Source organism: Helianthus annuus, chromosome 10 (genome assembly GCF_002127325.2).
Source record: "Helianthus annuus cultivar XRQ/B chromosome 10, HanXRQr2.0-SUNRISE, whole genome shotgun sequence".
Taxonomy (NCBI): Eukaryota; Viridiplantae; Streptophyta; class Magnoliopsida; order Asterales; family Asteraceae; genus Helianthus; species Helianthus annuus.
The window spans coordinates 168385136-168404798 of record NC_035442.2 but is presented as its reverse complement, the minus strand read 5'-3'; the positions used below and the strand labels follow the sequence as shown (position 1 = coordinate 168404798).

The 19663-nt window shown below is 39.8% G+C and overlaps 1 protein-coding gene and 1 pseudogene across 1 annotated transcript; both read left to right on the top strand.

Moving 5' to 3' along the window:
• The first annotated feature begins 13227 nt into the window (after nt 1–13227).
• Nucleotides 13228–16586, top strand: LOC110883254 (26S proteasome non-ATPase regulatory subunit 1). Its single transcript, XM_022131057.1, has 4 exons — nt 13228–13404; nt 15668–15825; nt 15912–16080; nt 16440–16586. The coding sequence occupies exons 1-4, from the start codon at nt 13228–13230 to the stop codon at nt 16584–16586; spliced, it is 651 nt and encodes a 216-aa protein (XP_021986749.1).
• Nucleotides 15231–19298, top strand: LOC110886459 (annotated as a pseudogene).
• The last annotated feature ends 365 nt before the right edge of the window (nt 19299–19663 follow it).

The window sequence follows — 19663 nt, the reverse complement described above, 5'->3', positions numbered from 1 at the left end:
TTTTGGTCAATTTTTTTTACTCTCTCTCTCTTATTAAAACCCAATCTGCTTTCTCTCTCTCTCTCTCTCTTATTAAAACCCAGATAAAACAATAGCGCTCTCTCTCTCTTCTCTAGCACCACCACCACCGCCACCTCCTCCCTCTCTCTCTTCTCTCTCTCTATAGCACCACCACTACCACCACCTCCTCCCCCTTCTCACCACCGCCACTCCGGCGTCACCACCACCACCGTTGTTGACTTTCTCTCACCGTCTTCAAAAACACCCACCCAATAAATAGTGTTAGCCAGCACGCTTTTAGGGATTTCACCATGATTTTGCTTCTTCAATAAACCCAGAAATCATCTCCACTCTAACCCTTTTCTTTCAACAAAACCCATTGCCATTCAAACCCACTTCATCTTCTTCAATTCTCTGATAAAAAAAACTATCTTGAAAGCTTTAGTTGTGTGTGAATTTGGTGGCCCAATAATGGCCGATCAAGAAGGAGGATATTTGGTGAGTCAACTCGTTGACTCGGTCAGAGAAATTTCAGGGTTACCCGAGTGCAGATGTCACACCCCGATTTCCACGTGTCTCACCGGTGGGCCCGGTGGGGGATTACCGTGACGATGTTGGCAACAATATAGTCAAACCACACAATTATATAATGCACAGCGGAAGCTTAAGATAAATATATAAACTTCAACCTCTGGTTGTAATATCAAATATATTACAGAAGTTGAATGTATCCACAGCGGATCAAAAAGTAATAAATATTGTTCATTCAGATGCAACATCGAGTTTGCGAGACTATGTACGATGCTTAGGACGCCTATACCAGCCCATTACGTATAGTACCTGCATTTAATCTTTTTGGGGAAAATACGTCAGTTTACACTGGTAAATACATTCAACTGACACATTTGAAAATGTTTATTTAAAATTGATTTGAGTGCACAAGGCACAAACTCTTTTATAACTTGGGAAAATTATAATAAAATCTTGTGAACGTTTTACATGTTCTTTTATGCGTTCAGTAGCCCGGGTCGTGCCGGGTTAAAGATTTATAGACACACCACATTGCGTAAAACCGTAGTATAAAAACCAACGGCTACGTCTTTTAATTTAATGTCGACACTTTATACCGGGTGTACGCCTACACCGGGATGTCGATGGTCGTGGCCATTTCGTAAAATGATGCCAAGGATATCCGGGACAACGGTCATTAAACCCCCCAAAGGCTTTTAAGAAACAAAACTGTTTAAATGAGCCGATCATATTATTTAATTAACCACCTAAGCGATGGAAGAATATAATGCTCAATCAAGCGGTATTAATATACCGTAACCCAAGCCCATATAGGGGAAATAAGTTAAAGTATTTACCTTTGCAAGTATATTTCCTTAATTTGGATTAAATCACCGATAGCTTTTACTGGGGCTCCTAATCTGGAACGAAGGTTTTAATTAACCTCTTAGAATCCTAACGAGTCGTTATAATGGCCGTAGCCTAGACCGGTTGGTTCCGATATATATAGATATGGTTTAATCGCGCGAAAAGGCGAAAACCGAGAATGGAGCGTGATTCTGACCCAACAAGTTCAGAGACTTGTTTTATATAGGTCTAAGGTTCACACTCTGGATTTTGGGGTCCAAATAATATAATTTGACCCGCATCGGCTAAATTATGAAAACTAGTTTCATAAGCCGAACCGTGCGCGCAATAGGCGAAACGGTTAACCATGAGAGTCGTACGCTTATTTCCTAAGTCAATATGCCTTAAAGAAGTTGTGGTATCAGTAGGATACTTTCCGTGATGCCCGTAACGAGTTTTAGTTAATATTATGCCCCGTAGGGGCTTTTCGGTCATTTTAAAGACTTTTAAAAGGGCTTTTCGAGTTCTACAGGAAATCTGAGTTTCCCGAACAGTTTATAAGGTCTAAAATACTTTATTTATTATTTAAAATCAGTAGCAACTGGAATCGGGTCAAAAGACCTTGTAGAACGCATGTTTTGGCCGAAAAGGGCATATTCGGTATTTACCGAACCGTAGCCATAACCGCAGGTTATGAGCGAGGTAAAAATTATTAAAAATCTTTAAAATTCCCAAAATATTATTTTAATACAGTGGGTAAAAGTTTTGGTGACGAAATCTTGGTTTAGATAGGTGTTATGCTAATTGCGCCGTTAATTACTAAAGTTTACTTTAAATGCGCCATTTAGCATAACTCTCATTCTAGTCCTCGGATTGACGTGAAACTTTAAGGACATGCTTATAATTTAATAAGAAAGGTTCTGGTCCGTTCACGTGTCCGAAATACTCGTTTTATTTTCAAAATGGCGTTACGGTCAATTTTTAGGCGAATGACGGAAATGCGCAAAAGACTAGGATAACTCATGAACCGATTACAGAGGTTTATACCATCATGTAACCTGGTCCTAAGAGAGTCCTAAGGTATATCTATACCTTACTAAAACGGGTCAGAACTGAAGTCAAAGCAAAAGTCAAACTTTTGCGACATTCGGCTCCGAACCGGGTCAATATAGCAAACGGTCGATTCAAACGAGCGCAACCAAGTTTATATACTTATTATCATGTTTTATGATTGTCAAAACAGGTTCCATAGCATATACATTACAGATTATGCATAAATTGCTAAAATAGCTTTCTGTTGACTTTTTAACCGCACGTTTGACTCGATATTTGACATAGTTAGAGTGGTGATCAGGGGGAACCCTTTTAGAGGTTTATTACCCACATAAATACCAACTCATAACCACTTTTGATTCTTCATAAGACTGAACCATCACTGAGTTATTTTAAAGTCAAACCGTATTTACGACGGTTTGGTTCTTAGCCATTTACTAAGGAAATGTGAAACCACAAAGGGTTAGATCACTTACAGAAGTTGAGGGAAGACTTAAGAACTCAGAGGGATGCTTGAGAGCTTCTTAGAATGATCAGATAGTGTGTTTTGTGTTGTGTGAATGTTATGAGCCAAACTTGGCTATTTATAGTGAAACTAAGCCCTCAAGATCATCACAACTCAGCCTACATTTGATCATGGATCATGGGCAGGTGTCCCTAAGGTGTATGGGTCAAGTGTAGGGTGCCCATGCCTCATTTATTGAGGTTTGATCGTTCACAATGCTCAAAAGGCAAGAAACTACAAAGTTTCTGCATTTGGGCACTTTACGCGACCCGCATGGAAGTTCCATGCCATTTTAATGCGGGTCGCCTGGGATTCAAATAACAGACGCGTAATAGAGGAGGCTCGCAGCCCGCCTCAACTTATCCCATAACACAACGCGGGTCGCGAGAGGTCAGATTTCCAGAAATTTTAAATCTTTTGTAATGATTATCAGAATCCGGTAATTAATAACGAAATCTTTCGTAATGATTTACCTGACCTTTCGGGTTTGAAGGGGTAACTTTGCGGTTTGGCCCTCGGTTATTTACCGATAGGGGCCTCGTGTTATTTACCCGCATTATAAAGTCCCCGGTTAGTTATTTAATTATTTGGAAAGCCTTAACTTTCACTGTTGACGCGTTTAACCCTTCTCATACGAATTCGAGTATAACTTTCTCGTTCTAAGACGGAACTTCGCGGAATTTATACAGTATATTCTAGTGAGTGTATAATACTGTTACGAAGCCTTGGGAACGTTAAAGGGTCACTCAGAGGTATAATTAAACATGTTGACACAGTTAACCCCTGTAGTTCGTAATCTCTCACTTTCTTCCGTGTTTCGCTTCCGTACGATCTATGATATATTCGTTTGAAGGTACAAGCATTATTTAGGGTTACTATACAGTATATTTACCCTTGTTGACATTTATAACCCTCGAATTTATATACTTTCAAGGTTTGTCAAAATTAGTCCTTTATTTATTATAGATGCCACGTGTAATCAAATGACACGTGTTAACACATTATTGGACACAAAAATTCGAGGTGTTACATCCTCACCCCCTTAAAATAAATCTCGACCCGAGATTTACTCAAATAAATAGGGGTACTTTTCTTTCATTGTAGCTTCGACTTCCCACGTATATTCAGGACCTCTACGAGCATCCCATTTGACCTTTACAATCGGTACGTGCTTTCTTCGAAGTTTCTTCACCTGTCGATCCTCAATCGACAAAGGTTTTTCTATAAATTTTAAGCTCTCATCTATATGCACATCTGTGTGTGGAATCACCAACGATTCATCGGCGAAGCACTTTTTGAGATTGCAGATGTGGAACACATTGTGAATTCCATTGAGCTCTTCAGGCAAGTTCAACTTATAGGCGACTGACCCGACCCGTTCAATGACCTCAAAAGGTCCTATGTATCTCGGACTCAGTTTGCCTTTCTTGCCGAAACGCATCACCCCCTTCCAGGGTGATACCTTAAGCAACACTTTTTCACCTACTTCGAAGTGAAGATCCTTACGTTTTGGATCAGCGTAGCTTTTCTGCCTATCGCGGGCAGCCTTGAGACGTTCCCGGATCTGGACAATCTTGTCCGTCGTCTGGAAAACTATCTCCGGTCCTGATAATTGGACCTCCCCTACTTCCGCCCAACAAACAGGCGATCTACATTTCCTACCGTATAATGCCTCGAAAGGCGCAGCCTTTATGCTGGTGTGGTAGCTATTATTGTAGGAGAATTCGATCAGGGGTAGGTTCTTATCCCAGTTACCGCCTAAATCGATTGCACATGCACGAAGCATGTCTTCTAGCGTTTGGATAGTACGCTCACTTTGACCGTCCGTCTGTGGATGGTAAGCCGTACTAAAGTTTAAACGCGTGCCCAAAGATTGCTGGAAACTTTTCCAGAAATGAGACGTATATCTAGTATCCCTGTCGGAGATAATAGACACAGGTATGCCGTGTAAGGCTACAATCTTATCAACATAAAGTTGGGCTAACATATCAGAGCTATACGTCTCCTTGATGGGTAGAAAATGAGCTGATTTAGTCAGTCTATCAACTATGACCCATATTGTATCGTTTCCCTTCCTGGTTTTGGGTAACTTGGTTATGAAGTCCATAGTTATGCATTCCCACTTCCACTCGGGAAGTTCAGGCTGTTGTAGCAAGCCAGACGGCTTTTGGTGCTCGGCTTTGACTTGAGCACAAGTCAAGCACTTTGCTACGTGGGCGGCCACAGACTTTTTCAAGCCTATCCACCAATAATTTGCCTTTAAGTCTTGGTACATTTTGTCTGCACCAGGATGGACTGAGTATTTGGAACTATGGGCTTCCTGGAGAACAACATCTCGTAGTCCTCCATAAATCGGAACCCATATACGTCCGTTCAGCCTCAAGATTCCATCCTTGCTAAGAGTCAACTGCTCCTCAGTTACTCCCAGCTTTTCATTAGGATAATTAGCTTCCAACACAGCCTCTCGCTGTGCAGCCAAAATCCCTTCAATTAAATTGTTCTTGACCTCAATGCTCTTGGCATTGATTCGAATAGGTTTTACCCTTTCTTTTCTGCTCAAGGCATCGGCGACTACATTCGCCTTGCCGGGATGGTACCTGATCTCACAATCATAGTCATTTAAGGTCTCCATCCAACGGCGCTGCCTCATGTTCAACTCTTTCTGGTTGAACAGGTGCTGGAGGCTTTTGTGATCAGAATAAATCACGAACTTAATACCATAAAGGTAATGCCTCCATAATTTCAGTGCAAAAACAACGGCACCCAACTCCAAGTCGTGGGTGGTGTAATTCTTTTCATGCACCTTTAATTGCCTTGAAGCATAGGCAATTACCTTGCCCTTCTGCATAAGCACACACCCCATGCCTGTGTGTGATGCATTGCAGTAAACTACGAATTCATCTGTACCTTCAGGTAGTGTCAACACAGGTGCGTAGCTTAGCTTTTGCTTCAGTATTTCGAAGGACTCTTGCTGCTTTGGGCCCCAAATGAACTTTTCTTTCTTCTTGGTTAGGGAAGTCAAGGGCGCAGCAATCCTCGAAAAATTCTCAATAAACCTCCGGTAGTATCCCGCTAACCCCAGGAAACTACGGATTTCGGTAGGCGTCTTTGGCTCTTGCCAGTTCATGACCGCCTCTACCTTAGCGGGATCCACTTGGATACCACGCTCACTCACAACGTGACCTAAAAACTGAACCTCTCGTAGCCAGAATTCACATTTCGAGAATTTGGCATAGAGTTTCTCACGCTGTAGTAATTCGAGAATGCAACGGAGGTGCTTCTCGTGGTCTGCTTGGTTCTTGGAATATATAAGGATATCGTCGATGAAGACTATGACAAATTTGTCCAAATACGGCTTGCAGACGCGATTCATGAGATCCATGAACGCAGCCGGTGCATTTGTGAGCCCAAAAGGCATCACTAGGAACTCGTAATGACCATAGCGAGTCCTAAATGCTATCTTATGTACATCTTCATCTCTGACCCTTAGCTGATGATAGCCCGACCTTAAGTCGATCTTTGAGAAGTAGCTCGCTCCTTGCAGCTGATCGAACAGATCATCGATCCTCGGCAAAGGATATCTGTTCTTTATGGTAACTTTATTTAGCTCTCGGTAGTCGATGCACAACCGCATCGATCCGTCCTTCTTCTTTACAAATAGGACTGGTGCTCCCCAGGGAGATGAACTAGGTCTGATAAAACCTTTCGCCAGCAGTTCATCCAACTGGGTCCTCAGTTCTTTCATTTCCGTTGGAGCTAATCTGTAAGGTGCTCTTGCTATCGGAGCCGCTCTAGGAATGATGTCTATTCTGAACTCCACTTGTCTATCTGGTGGCAAACCAGGTAGTTCTTCGGGAAAAACCTCGGGATATTCAGAAATGACAGGAAGATCCTCGATCTTCGGCTTTGGTTCTTCAATTATCACCTGAGCCATGTAAATTACGCAGCCTTTGTTCAAACACCTTGAAGCTTTCAGCATAGATACGTCTTCGGGCAATCCGTACTGCGTATCCCCTCGAATGGTAAGCGATTCACCACTCGGAGTCTTTAGCACTATATGCCTCTTGCCGCAAATGATTTGGGCCTGATTACGGGATAACCAGTCCATGCCTAGCACAATGTCAAAACCCGCTAATTTGAAGGGAAGTAGAGATAAAGGAAAAGAATGGTTCCTAATGGACATTTCACATCCTTCTAGAACAGTTGAGACGGTTTCTATCGTGCCGTCTGCTAACTCTACTTCGTATTTCGCATCAAGGGTTTTGATAGGCATATTTAGTAGTTGGCAAAATTTCTGGTCTACAAAGGATTTATCAGCGCCAGAATCGAATAGTACTCTTGCAAATATATTATTTACGAGAAAAGTACCTGTAAGCACGTTGTCGTTCTGGACCGCTTCCTTTGCATCCATGCGAAAAACTCTCGCATTTGACTTCTTTGTCTCTTCCGCCTTCTTGGCATACTTAGGGCAGTTACTCTTGATGTGCCCTTTTTCATTACAACCATAGCAGGTTGCATCCTTTATCTTTTTGCACTCCACAGTCTTATGATCCTTGGACTTGCATAGTCCACAGGAAGGAGTCTTTGATTGCGACTGTGAGTTTGATGCAAATCTGCATTTCCCAGAGTGGGATTTCTTGCAGATCTTGCAGTTGGGCCTTTCACCAGTTTGCCCATCCTTCTTTGCCTCCGACCCTCTTTTGCCTTCACCGCTTCCACGGTGCTTCTTCCCTGATCTTCGTGAGGTATCATCCTCACGTTTTCTCTTCTCAGCCTCCTTGTTCCTTAGTGTCCTCAGACGGACAGCATCTAAAGTTAGAGACAAGGAGAGGTCAGTAACTGACCTGAAGGTCGTCGGCCGAGAGGCCTTTACACTCGCCTTTATCGCGGGCTCCAAGCCCCCAATGAAACGGGCGATTCTTCGAGGTTCTGGTGTCACAAGGTATGGGACCAGACGAGACATTGTATTGAAGCTCGTCAAATATGCCTGGCAGTCCAGGTTCGTCATCACCAGTGACACAAAGTCAGCCTCGATCTTCTCAACCTCATGCTGAGGGCAGTAGTTTTCCTTAATGAGAGCAATAAATTCCTCCAATGTCATTTTGTACAAAGCAGACTTACCAGATTCCTGTACCAACGCCCTCCACCATGCCAGGGCCTCGCCCTTGAATGATTGGGACACATACTTCACCACATCCCTCGCTGCACACCCGCTAATGTCCACTATAGTGTCCATCTCATCTAGCCAGGTGATACAATCAACAGCACCTTTCTCCCCTGTAAATTCCCGGGGCTTACAAGATACAAAGTATTTGTAAGTGCAACCCTTAGCATTTGATGCATCAGTATATTCTCTATCGCGATGAACGCTGTTCTCAGTGGACGAGTGCTTGTCGTCATCTTTCTTGGGTTGAGAGGGTGGTTTGGAGTGTGTCTTTGGTTTAGAGGGTGGTTTTGACACGGTTCTGCCTTGGGACTCAGTATATTGACGATCAAGAGCTGCCTGAACAGCATTGTCAATCAGAGCCTTCAGTTGTGCGCCTGTCAATTGCACTGGCGTATTGTCGTAGTCATCATCATTAGTATGGCTATTCTCTCCGTTGGGATCCGCCATTGTAACTTGAATCTGTTACAGAAGATAACAAAATTTTATTTAGGAGATTATTATATAATTGTCTTTTATGACAATTTGTCAACCATGGTACAGAGACCATATTTGGTTAACTTATAATTTCATTACATATTAGGATTTGAATATATCCTATTTCAGCTATCTAAATAGTATTTGCGGCATAAAGCCTAATCATGATGATGTTTTATAATATTAGCCGAGATTTCAGAGAATCAAAGGCATAGAGATTTGAACCGTAGTTCTTTTATCTCCTTCTGACAGGGAGTCATAGACCACCACTGCCTTTTGTCGTTATAAGACAATTATTACGGCCCATAGGCACTACACCTCTAATGGATGTTTTAATATGGTTGGCCCGTAGGCACTACATCTCTAATGGATGTTTTACTAAGGTTGGCCCGTAGGCATTACATCACTAATGGATGTTTTTATAATACTGGCCCGTAGGCACTACATCACTAATGGATGTTTTTAATAACATTGGCCCGTAGGCACTACATCACTAATGGATGTTTTTATAATACTGGCCCGTAGGCACTACATCACTAATGGATGTTTTTAATAACATTGGCCCGTAGGCACTACATCACTAATGGATGTTTTTATAATACTGGCCCGTAGGCACTACATCACTAATGGATGTTTTTATAATATTGATCACCTTCATTGGTGATTTAACCCACGATTTATAAATCATTTAGTTGGGTTTTGAAATCCTTAAAGGATTATTGTATAAGAATGACGTGCGTGATTTTAACGAATCACATCTGCCATGATCGTTAACATGCGTACAGAGGTTAACAGGGAATCGGAATCTTTTCAATTAGGTCGTACCATCTTGACTGGATCTTAAAAGACACCAAGCTAGGTTTCACCTTTTAAGATTCTTTATCTAGGCAGATCAATATAAAAGGAATGGTTTTGATTTATTTTATACATATTAAAACAAAACTCATAACATACATTCCATAATCTCAAATACAATTACATATTGCCCTAAACGGGTCTTTCAAATAGTACATACCTCCATAGAGGTTTTAAAATAAGTAACAAGTCCACGCAGGGACTAATACAAGATAGGTGTCCATGTAAGGACTAAAAGATAAGTCCACGTAGGGACTGAAATACGATAAGTGTCCACGCAGGGACTTATTTCAAAGTAGAAATTACATTAGTACAACTATCAAGGGCTAATGGTCACGTTTCTTCTTTTTGCCCTTTAGTAGGTTCGCCAAGCCCTTGAGAAATCCTCGGTGGCTCTTTTTCTCTTCTTCGAACTCTCTCTCCACTCGATCTAGTCGATGGAGTATTTCTTCCTGTTCAGGAGGAGAGAAACGTGGTTGTGGCGCTTGATGCGGAACTGGAGGTCTGGGAGGTATTGGATACCCATGAGCTGAGTAGTCCGGTGGTCCCATGTTTCCATGTGCTCCGTCAGGGTAGCGCGCATTATATCTTGCCGATACCACATATGGGTCGCGCTCATAGCCGTAGTTGTATTGTGCTTGTGATGGTTCGAACGGGTTGTAAGCCGTCGGACCCGTGTAAGCAGGTATGGGTTGGTCATACCCAAATGGTGGCGAATTTTGTGCAGCTGGTGCGGAGTTCGCCTCCTGTATAGGACTTGAAGGTACTTCTTCTTGTAGTGGCGGATAGTGGCTACTACTAGAATGTCGAGGAGTGCTGAAGTGGATACCCCCTCCTCCTCGTGTAGACATACGAGCATTTGTCCTCCTACGCCTTGGCGGATCAGGTATTACTGGTTGTGCCGGTGGCGGAGGTGGTGGCGTAACTGCCTCAAAGCGTGAATCCTCAGAGGGATCCTGTGGATGTCGCGGTTGTTGAGACGTCTGTTGAGGTGGCGTGTAGTACCACTCATGTCGGTCAAATAACGCTTGGAAACTGTCTGGTCCCTGATAGGGTGTGCCATGGAAGGATGACCCATCAGAGACTTCTATCGGATGCGTGGGCGTACCACGAGCTGGTTCAGTAGGATCCTCATCTTCCTCCATGGGATCTTCAGAAAAGTGGTCTTGTGGCCCTAGTGGAACAAAGCCTGAAGGTTCCTGTATGTAGTCAGCCGGATTAAACTGACCTATGTAGTATGGAGTAGGGTCGTCATAATTCCGGGTCGATACCGAACGTTGTAGAGGTATGAAGGAAGGTTGTGGGTTGTTGGGATCATTCTCTGAGTTTGGTCCAAAGGAGTGCCGATAGGATGGCGTCGAGCTGTGTGAGGTGGAATGCCTCGCGGGTTCGTAAAGATCTCTTCGTCGTTGTGGTTCTTCGCTCCTTGTCATCGAAGGATGTCTTGTACCTGATGGTCCAGCTTCGTTATCGTGATGTGTCACGACTTCTCCTCTGCCTCTTCTCCCCCTTCCTCTTCCTCGAAATATTACATGTGGCATTTTCCTGCTTAATAAAATTTTAAATACAAATAATAAAAGAAAAGACAAAATTGGAATAACAAATTTCGAATTTGTCCTAAGTTCTTGTCTAGACTCAAGTATGTGCAATTGTGTCATTGAGATCAAACACAATAGGATAGTGTTTAATTCACTCAATGTTGGCTCTGATACCAACCTGTCACACCCCGATTTCCACGTGTCTCACCGGTGGGCCCGGTGGGGGATTACCGTGACGATGTTGGCAACAATATAGTCAAACCACACAATTATATAATGCACAGCGGAAGCTTAAGATAAATATATAAACTTCAACCTCTCGTTGTAATATCAAATGTATTACAGAAGTTGAATGTATCCACAGCGGATCAAAAAGTAATAAATATTGTTCATTCAGATGCAACATCGAGTTTGCGAGACTATGTACGATGCTTAGGACGCCTATACCAGCCCATTACGTATAGTACCTGCATTTAATCTTTTTGGGGAAAATACGTCAGTTTACACTGGTAAATACATTCAACTGACACATTTGAAAATGTTTATTTAAAATTGATTTGAGTGCACAAGGCACAAACTCTTTTATAACTTGGGAAAATTATAATAAAATCTTGTGAACGTTTTACATATTCTTTTATGCGTTCAGTAGCCCGGGTCGTGCCGGGTTAAAGATTTATAGACACACCACATTGCGTAAAACCGTAGTATAAAAACCAACGGCTACGTCTTTTAATTTAATGTCGACACTTTATACCGGGTGTACGCCTACACCGGGATGTCGATGGTCGTGGCCATTTCGTAAAATGATGCCAAGGATATCCGGGACAACGGTCATTAAACCCCCCAAAGGCTTTTAAGAAACAAAACTGTTTAAATGAGCCGATCATATTATTTAATTAACCACCTAAGCGATGGAAGAATATAATGCTCAATCAAGCGGTATTAATATACCGTAACCCAAGCCCATATAGGGGAAATAAGTTAAAGTATTTACCTTTGCAAGTATATTTCCTTAATTTGGATTAAATCACCGATAGCTTTTACTGGGGCTCCTAATCTGGAACGAAGGTTTTAATTAACCTCTTAGAATCCTAACGAGTCGTTATAATGGCCGTAGCCTAGACCGGTTGGTTCCGATATATATAGATATGGTTTAATCGCGCGAAAAGGCGAAAACCACAAAGGGTTAGATCACTTACAGAAGTTGAGGGAAGACTTAAGAACTCAGAGGGATGCTTGAGAGCTTCTTAGAATGATCAGATAGTGTGTTTTGTGTTGTGTGAATGTTATGAGCCAAACTTGGCTATTTATAGTGAAACTAAGCCCTCAAGATCATCACAACTCAGCCTACATTTGATCATGGATCATGGGCAGGTGTCCCTAAGGTGTATGGGTCAAGTGTAGGGTGCCCATGCCTCATTTATTGAGGTTTGATCGTTCACAATGCTCAAAAGGCAAGAAACTACAAAGTTTCTGCATCTGGGCACTTTACGCGACCCGCATGGAAGTTCCATGCCATTTTAATGGGGGTCGCCTGGGATTCAAATAACAGACGCGTAATAGAGGAGGCTCGCGGCCTGCCTCAACTTATCCCATAACACAACACGGGTCGCGAGAGGTCAGATTTCCAGAAATTTTAAATCTTTTGTAATGATTATCAGAATCCGGTAATTAATAACGAAATCTTTCGTAATGATTTACCTGACCTTTCGGGTTTGAAGGGGTAACTTTGCGGTTTGGCCCTCGGTTATTTACCGATAGGGGCCTCGTGTTATTTACCCGCATTATAAAGTCCCCGGTTAGTTATTTAATTATTTGGAAAGCCTTAACTTTCACTGTTGACGCGTTTAACCCTTCTCATACGAATTCGAGTATAACTTTCTCGTTTTAAGACGGAACTTCGCGGAATTTATACAGTATATTCTAGTGAGTGTATAATACTGTTACGAAGCCTTGGGAACGTTAAAGGGTCACTCAGAGGTATAATTAAACATGTTGACACAGTTAACCCCTGTAGTTCGTAATCTCTCACTTTCTTCCGTGTTTCGCTTCCGTACGATCTATGATTTATTCGTTTGAAGGTACAAGCATTATTTAGGGTTACTATACAGTATATTTACCCTTGTTGATATTTATAACCCTCGAATTTATATACTTTCAAGGTTTGTCAAAATTAGTCCTTTATTTATTATAGATGCCACGTGTAATCAAATGACACGTGTTAACACATTATTGGACACAAAAATTCGAGGTGTTACAGCAGAAACGTTGTAAGGAAGATGTATGGGAATTTGATGAGGAGAGTGAAGCTTTTGAGCCCTTTGTTTGAGGAACTTAAAGATAGTGAACAACAGCTTGATGATGGTGATCTTAAAGGGTTACAGGCTTTGAGAGTTGCTTTGAATTTGGCTTTGGAGGTTCTAAAATCGGTCAACGATGGCAGTAAGATTTATCAGGTAAAGTTGTTGATTATTTGTTTAGAGAGAGAAAATGGAAACGATCAAGGTGTTTCTCTCTCTAGAACTTGTGAGAAAAAATGGAATTGGTGGAGGTGGTTGAGAGAAAGGGGTTTTATGGCGGTGAGGGTGGTGGAACAGAGGACCCAAAACTGCACTTCAAGTTTCCATTTTTATTCAATTTGGTTTCTGGGGTTTGCTTAATTTTTGTAGTTTTGATGTTCTTTGATCAAATCTTGGACTTTGATGGGTCATTTTAGTGATAGGCTTGTTTACATTTGAGTTTTTGAAGTTTTAAGTTTGCATCTTTATTCAATTTGGTTTCTGGGTTTGGCTAAATTTTATAGCTTTGATGTTCTTTGATCAAATCTTTGACTTTAATGGGTCAACTGAGTGATGGGTGTGGGAGATTTTGAGGGCTTTATTTGATTTGTGGTTTAGATGGTGTGATGTATTGGGGAGTGAGAAATTGTAATAAATTTTGAGGGCTTTATTTGATTTGTGGTTTAGATGATCAGATCATGTTAGTGTAATAAACTGTTACATGGGGAGTGAAAAATATTTGATTTTGGAAAAATGGTTTGTGATCTTGAGTGATCTGTACTCTGTATTGGTTTGTAGATGAAGATCAGTAAATCTAAATCTGGCGGCAGGTGGTGGTGCTTGGCGGCGAGAGGTTGAAGATGATGAGGTTGAAGATGATGATGATTAGGGGGTTTTTATATTTGGGGTTTTTTAATAAATGAATTGCTTTAATGAAAATTAAATGACCAAATTACCCTTTCAGATAAGGACAAAAAAGGGTCATTAAAACAATCAGAATTCAGAGATTTTGAGTTTTGGACTAAAATGACAACAAAATGCAAACCACAGGGACCCAGATGTAATAAGTTTGAGATTTGGACTAAAATGGCAAAACTGGCCAAACCACAGGGACCAAAATGGCAGTTTACTCTTTTATCTATTTAAACCTCAGGGGTAAAATGAACATTTCACACACACTTAACTGATAAATTAAACACAGATTAGTGATAAGGATCACCCGATTGCAACCACTAGGACCAACTTTGTAATTACTGAAGTATTGGGACCAACTCTGTAATATTTGTAAACCACATGGACCAACCATGCATTTAACTCTTAATTACACGGTTACTAGATATGCTTTACACATTTTTGATATTTTCATATATGTTTATTGAAAATTACGTTGTTTGTATCAATTTTACGGGTGGTTTTGTCATTAGTAGAATTAGGTACACGATTAGTACATGTGGTGTACTAATGATGAAACGATCCGTAATACTTGATACCAATAATTTAATTTTCGGTAAACATGTATGAAAATAGAAAAATTGGCTGTTGTTTATGACTTACGTTGTTGTGTCCACTGGCCGGTCTAAGCCCTAATTACAAGGCATGGTTTTCACTTCTGAATATTGTGAATTATCTATTTCCTTAATTGATTGTCTTTGTATACAAGTTAACTTCCTATTAATTACATTTATATTATCGCTGTCAATTTTTTAATCCGTGAAAAATAGAACATTCTTAAAAATATATGTTTCTTTCCATGTTGTATGTATGTGTAATACTTAGTTAGGGGTAGAAGATAACGTGAAAAGCCATTCTAATTTCATAAACGTTAGAAATCTATATCTATATCTATATACTATATTTAAGCATTTCCTATGGATAGAAATGTAATTTAACATCGCGTACAAACTTTATAACAACATGTACAAACAAATAAAGCTTTTTTAAAGAGGTTGAATTTGTATTTTCCTCAAACTTTTAAGATGTCTGAGGGGCACAATCGAGATTTCATCCATGGAACTGAAGGATCCTACATTTATGTCACCACTTAAACCGTCAATGACATTACAGATGGATATCCCAGGCAAATCGACTTCTGAGAGACAGGATAAACTGACCTCATCATCTTCAACATTTGAAAGTTGCAGTTCAGCCATTAATCGATTTCACAGTTTGAATTATTAGGAAGATGAAGATCACGGAGCCATCAAGCGAGTCGCTCACTACGTCTTCAAAATCAGAATTAGATCCGACAAGGTAAACAAATCAACTCTCCGTTTGATTTGTAAATGCTATTGGATTTAGGATCTGAGATTCGGATTCAATTGCAATTCTAGGGCTTCATTCAAGGTTTTTTCAGCACCATTTTGAAGCATAATAAATCAAGAAGTTGTGTTTGGTTTAAATTGAATATATTGTAAATACTATGCATGTATATTAACATTAGTTAATTGTTCCTTGTAAATCTATTTCTATCGGCAAGCTGGTTAATACGGAATTCACAAAAAATCAGTTTGTCAACCATGATAGATGTGGTCAATTCGGTAAACCTATTTTCGGGGCTATAGTGAAATGCGATATTAATAGTTTTTGTAATCGTAATTGGTATCAGTATCAGTTATCAGACTTATATTTTCTGTGTTGTTGACTCATAAACTCGGTCTATTCCTTTTTTTAATATTTTTTTGAAGGTGTATAACCGATGGAAAGTATCAACAAGCAATAGGAATGTCAATTGAATGCCGAAGGTTGGATAAACTTAGGGAAGCAATTACAAAGAGTGCTAATGTTCATGCAACTCTGTCATATTGCACGGATGTATCTCATGCTTTTGTGAATAGGAGACAATATCGCCGTGAGGTAATATTAATTTGTTTTGTACTTCGCTTAGTATACACTCATTGCTTAACATATTCTCTTGTACATTTGAGATACGAATCAAGATACCGAATGGTTCGAACGAAAAAAACATGTTTTTTAAAGAGTTGGTTTAATAAATTGTAATTTTTTCAAAACTAACAAAGTAATGTATATTTTATAGATGATCTTTTCCAAAGTTTTCTTAATCCTTTTTCATGCTTATCTATTTATTTTTGCAAATATAAGTATTTGAATTATGTTAAATTATATAGTCACTAGATTTATACATATCATGACAAAATGGACATATAAGCTCAGTTATGTATTAAAATGAAAAACTACAATTTTTTTGTGGGTAGGTACTTCTTCTTGTCAAAGTATACCAAGATCTTGCATCCCCCAACTACTTAAACATTTTCCAGTGCCTTATGCTCCTCCATCAACCTGATGGTGTTGCAAGCATACTCGAGAAACTTTTAAGATCCGAAAAAAAGATGATGCGATGATGGCATTCCAAATCGCTTTTGATCTAATTGAAAATGAGCACCAAGCTTTTCTACTGAGTGCCAGAGACCAGTTGTCAAGTCCCAAGTTGAAACCTGAAACGCCACCTGTCACGGAGCGAAATCCGTCTGTGTCAGAGGACACTCAAATGGCTGATGAAACGCAACCACTTATTGCTACAGAGGTTACAGTGCCTGAATCTGTTGATCCAGCTAAAGTGACATATGCTGAGAGGTTGACTAAATTGAAGGGGATATTGTCTGGTGAAACTTCGATTCAGTTGACTCTCCAGTTTTTATACAGTCATAACAAGTGAGCAACCTTTTCATTTTTGTGATGTTATCTAGACCTATTTGTTTTTCTTAGTGGTGCAAAGGAGCCCTATTTGTTTTCTTAGTGGTGCAAACGAGCCGAGTTACTCGCAAGCTGTTTGAGACCGGCTCGAGAAAAAGCTCGAAACGAGCCGAGCCTGAGCCAAGCTTGAGACTAAAATAAAATCGTTTATTTATCAAGCCCGAGCTCGAGCTTGGCATGTGAAGCTCTCCAGACTCATCGAGCCTTATCGACACCCTTAGTGTAATATTAGTCTATATTTGAATTATTTTTATTTATATGAGTTAATTAGTAGATAATAAACGAGCCGAGCTCGGGCTTGAGAAACTACTAATGAGCCGAGCTCGGGCTTGGTCGGGCTTGGTCGGGCTTGGCTCGGCTCGTTTGCAAAATGGGCGGGTTGGGCAACATGCCAAATGGGGTTATTTTTTGTTATGGGTTTTGTTCATCACTTGATCTCGGCTCAAAGGTAATTTTTCAAGCTCGAGCTTGGCTCGGGCTCGATTTGTTTAGTATTTGTTAATTAATTTATATTAATTATAATTATTATTATGCATATAGTTTAGTAATTTTTTATATTTATATAAATGGTAATTATTATTATATAAATATATATTTAATATATTAATAAAAATATATAAACAGAAAGCTCGATTAGGCTCGCGAGCCGGCCGAGGGGGAAAACTTCAAAGAATTGCTGGAGTTCAAGCCTGTTGATGCTGCCACCCCAGTTTGTGGAGGAATTACAGAAGTAAAGGACTTTGCAAACAACCTTGTGATCGATGATCTCGCTCGATTCGCCGTCGATGAACACAACAAGAAGCAGCTATCATCTATTTCTTTTATATGTTAGTCTATGCATGTGTAAGATTGAGGATTATGAATTAATGTTTTCATTTAGAGTGTGTGTAAATACTAAGAAACTGATGTCTTATCTGTGTAGAATACCCTGCTGGAATTTGGTAAGGTACTGGATGCAAATGAGCAGTTAGTAGCTGGTACATTGTATTTTATCACACTTGAAGCAACTGATGGTGGTGTCAAAAAGACTTACGAAGCCAAGGTTTGGGTTAAGGAATAGGAAAACTTCAAAGAATTGCTGGACTTCAAGCCTGTTGATGCTGCCACCCCAGTTTATGGAGGAATTACAGAAGTAAAGGACTTTGCAAACAGCCTTGTGATCGATGATCTCGCTCGATTCGCCGTGGATGAACACAACAATAAGCAGGCATCATATATCTCTTTGCTATTTGGTGTTGTAGGTACTGCGATATCGATCACCATCATATCGTTTGGTACACACTCAACTTCTTCACTTTAATATATATTCCTTTTATCTTTTTTTTTTATAAGAACTGTATGTAGGTTTCTATAACTTTTAACTTCACTACAGGTGCTATACACATTTTCAAAAGAATGAATGTCGGTTCTCTTGACCTCGGAGATTTTCTTGGTATCGCTTACTTAACTCTTTTATGTCATCGCCTTTCTAAATATACCTAAAGTTCCTGTTCGAACAATCTAAATGAGTAAAAACAAATGTCTCATTGACATACTATCTATTTAGGTTTCTCACTTTCTTGAGCCGGTTAAAGGTAGGTTCACAAGATCACAATTTATTTAGAGACGCTAAACATCTCTGATGGTACATTGGTGGTTGCTATATAGATGCATTTAAGGGTCTATATAATCGTTCAGCTAATAGAGCTTGAACTCGAGCTTTCATGTTTCATATTCAAAGCTCAAGTGTGGCTTGTGAGAATTTTTTATAACTTGACTTGGGCTTAGTGTGTGTATTATTTATTATATTTATCTAAGTATGTTATTTATATACACATTTAATTATCTTATATATAATAGGATTCATATTATTTGGTTATTTTTGTCATGATAATATATACTTATTTTTATTATGTAAGATATGTATAATTGTTATATGAAATAAAAATTTTACTGTTTATGTAAATTTCTCATATAGGCTTGCATTAGTCAAGCTCGGTATATGAAACTCGGGTTCGTTTATTAAATGGGCTATTTTTTCAACTCAAGCTTCGGCTCGGGGTTACGGACATTATATGGGTGTTATCTTTTTTTTGGTTCACAGGCTGCTGAATAGGTTGGTTTGTTTTTGTTGTAGGTATGTAAAAAGTTACCAGGAAAGAGAGAAGTTGGAACACAGGTACTAAATCGTCGTTTGGCCTTGTGATTGATTACAAGGGAAGAATAATGTGTTGTAGTCAATGATGGATTTGTTTTTCTTGGTTTTAAGCAACACTGTTGGATATGTTAAGGTGTTCTTAAGTTGTTTGCTGCACATATCACCTTCTTTATAAGACAACTTTTGTTTTTGTATCTGATAATGCCATTCCTATCGGTATGAATCATGAGAGTTAATGTGTCATGGCTAGATGGGTAACAGGTTAGAATTGGCTTGGATTGAAATTAGTCATTTTTGTTGACTTCGAAACGGGTCGGTTTGGGCTGGGTTGCTCTAGAGCCTGCTCTATTTTTGTATAACGAATAGATTAATTTTGTTAATCACAATAATTTGTATTAAGGGTGTTCATAAAGACATAAACCATGTCGAATCAAAGTGATTTCTATTATAGGTGTCTATAAACTATGACGAATCGAAACAAATCAGTTGTTTCAACCGGCTCTAAGAAGTTGGCTCGATCTTCAAACGACTTAAGGTGGTTGGGGCATATGTCGAAAATTAGTGACACTGTATAACTTCTTGTGATAT

Bases quoted from the DNA above. Each gene is read 5' to 3' on its own strand.
- LOC110883254 (XM_022131057.1), top strand. From the start codon at position 13,228: ATGTATGGGAATTTGATGAGGAGAGTGAAGCTTTTGAGCCCTTTGTTT. The intron at 13,405-15,667 runs GTAAAGTTGTTG...TATTAACATTAG, and splicing joins ATGGCAGTAAGATTTATCAG to TTAATTGTTCCTTGTAAATC. The intron at 16,081-16,439 runs GTAATATTAATT...TTTTGTGGGTAG, and splicing joins GGAGACAATATCGCCGTGAG to GTACTTCTTCTTGTCAAAGT.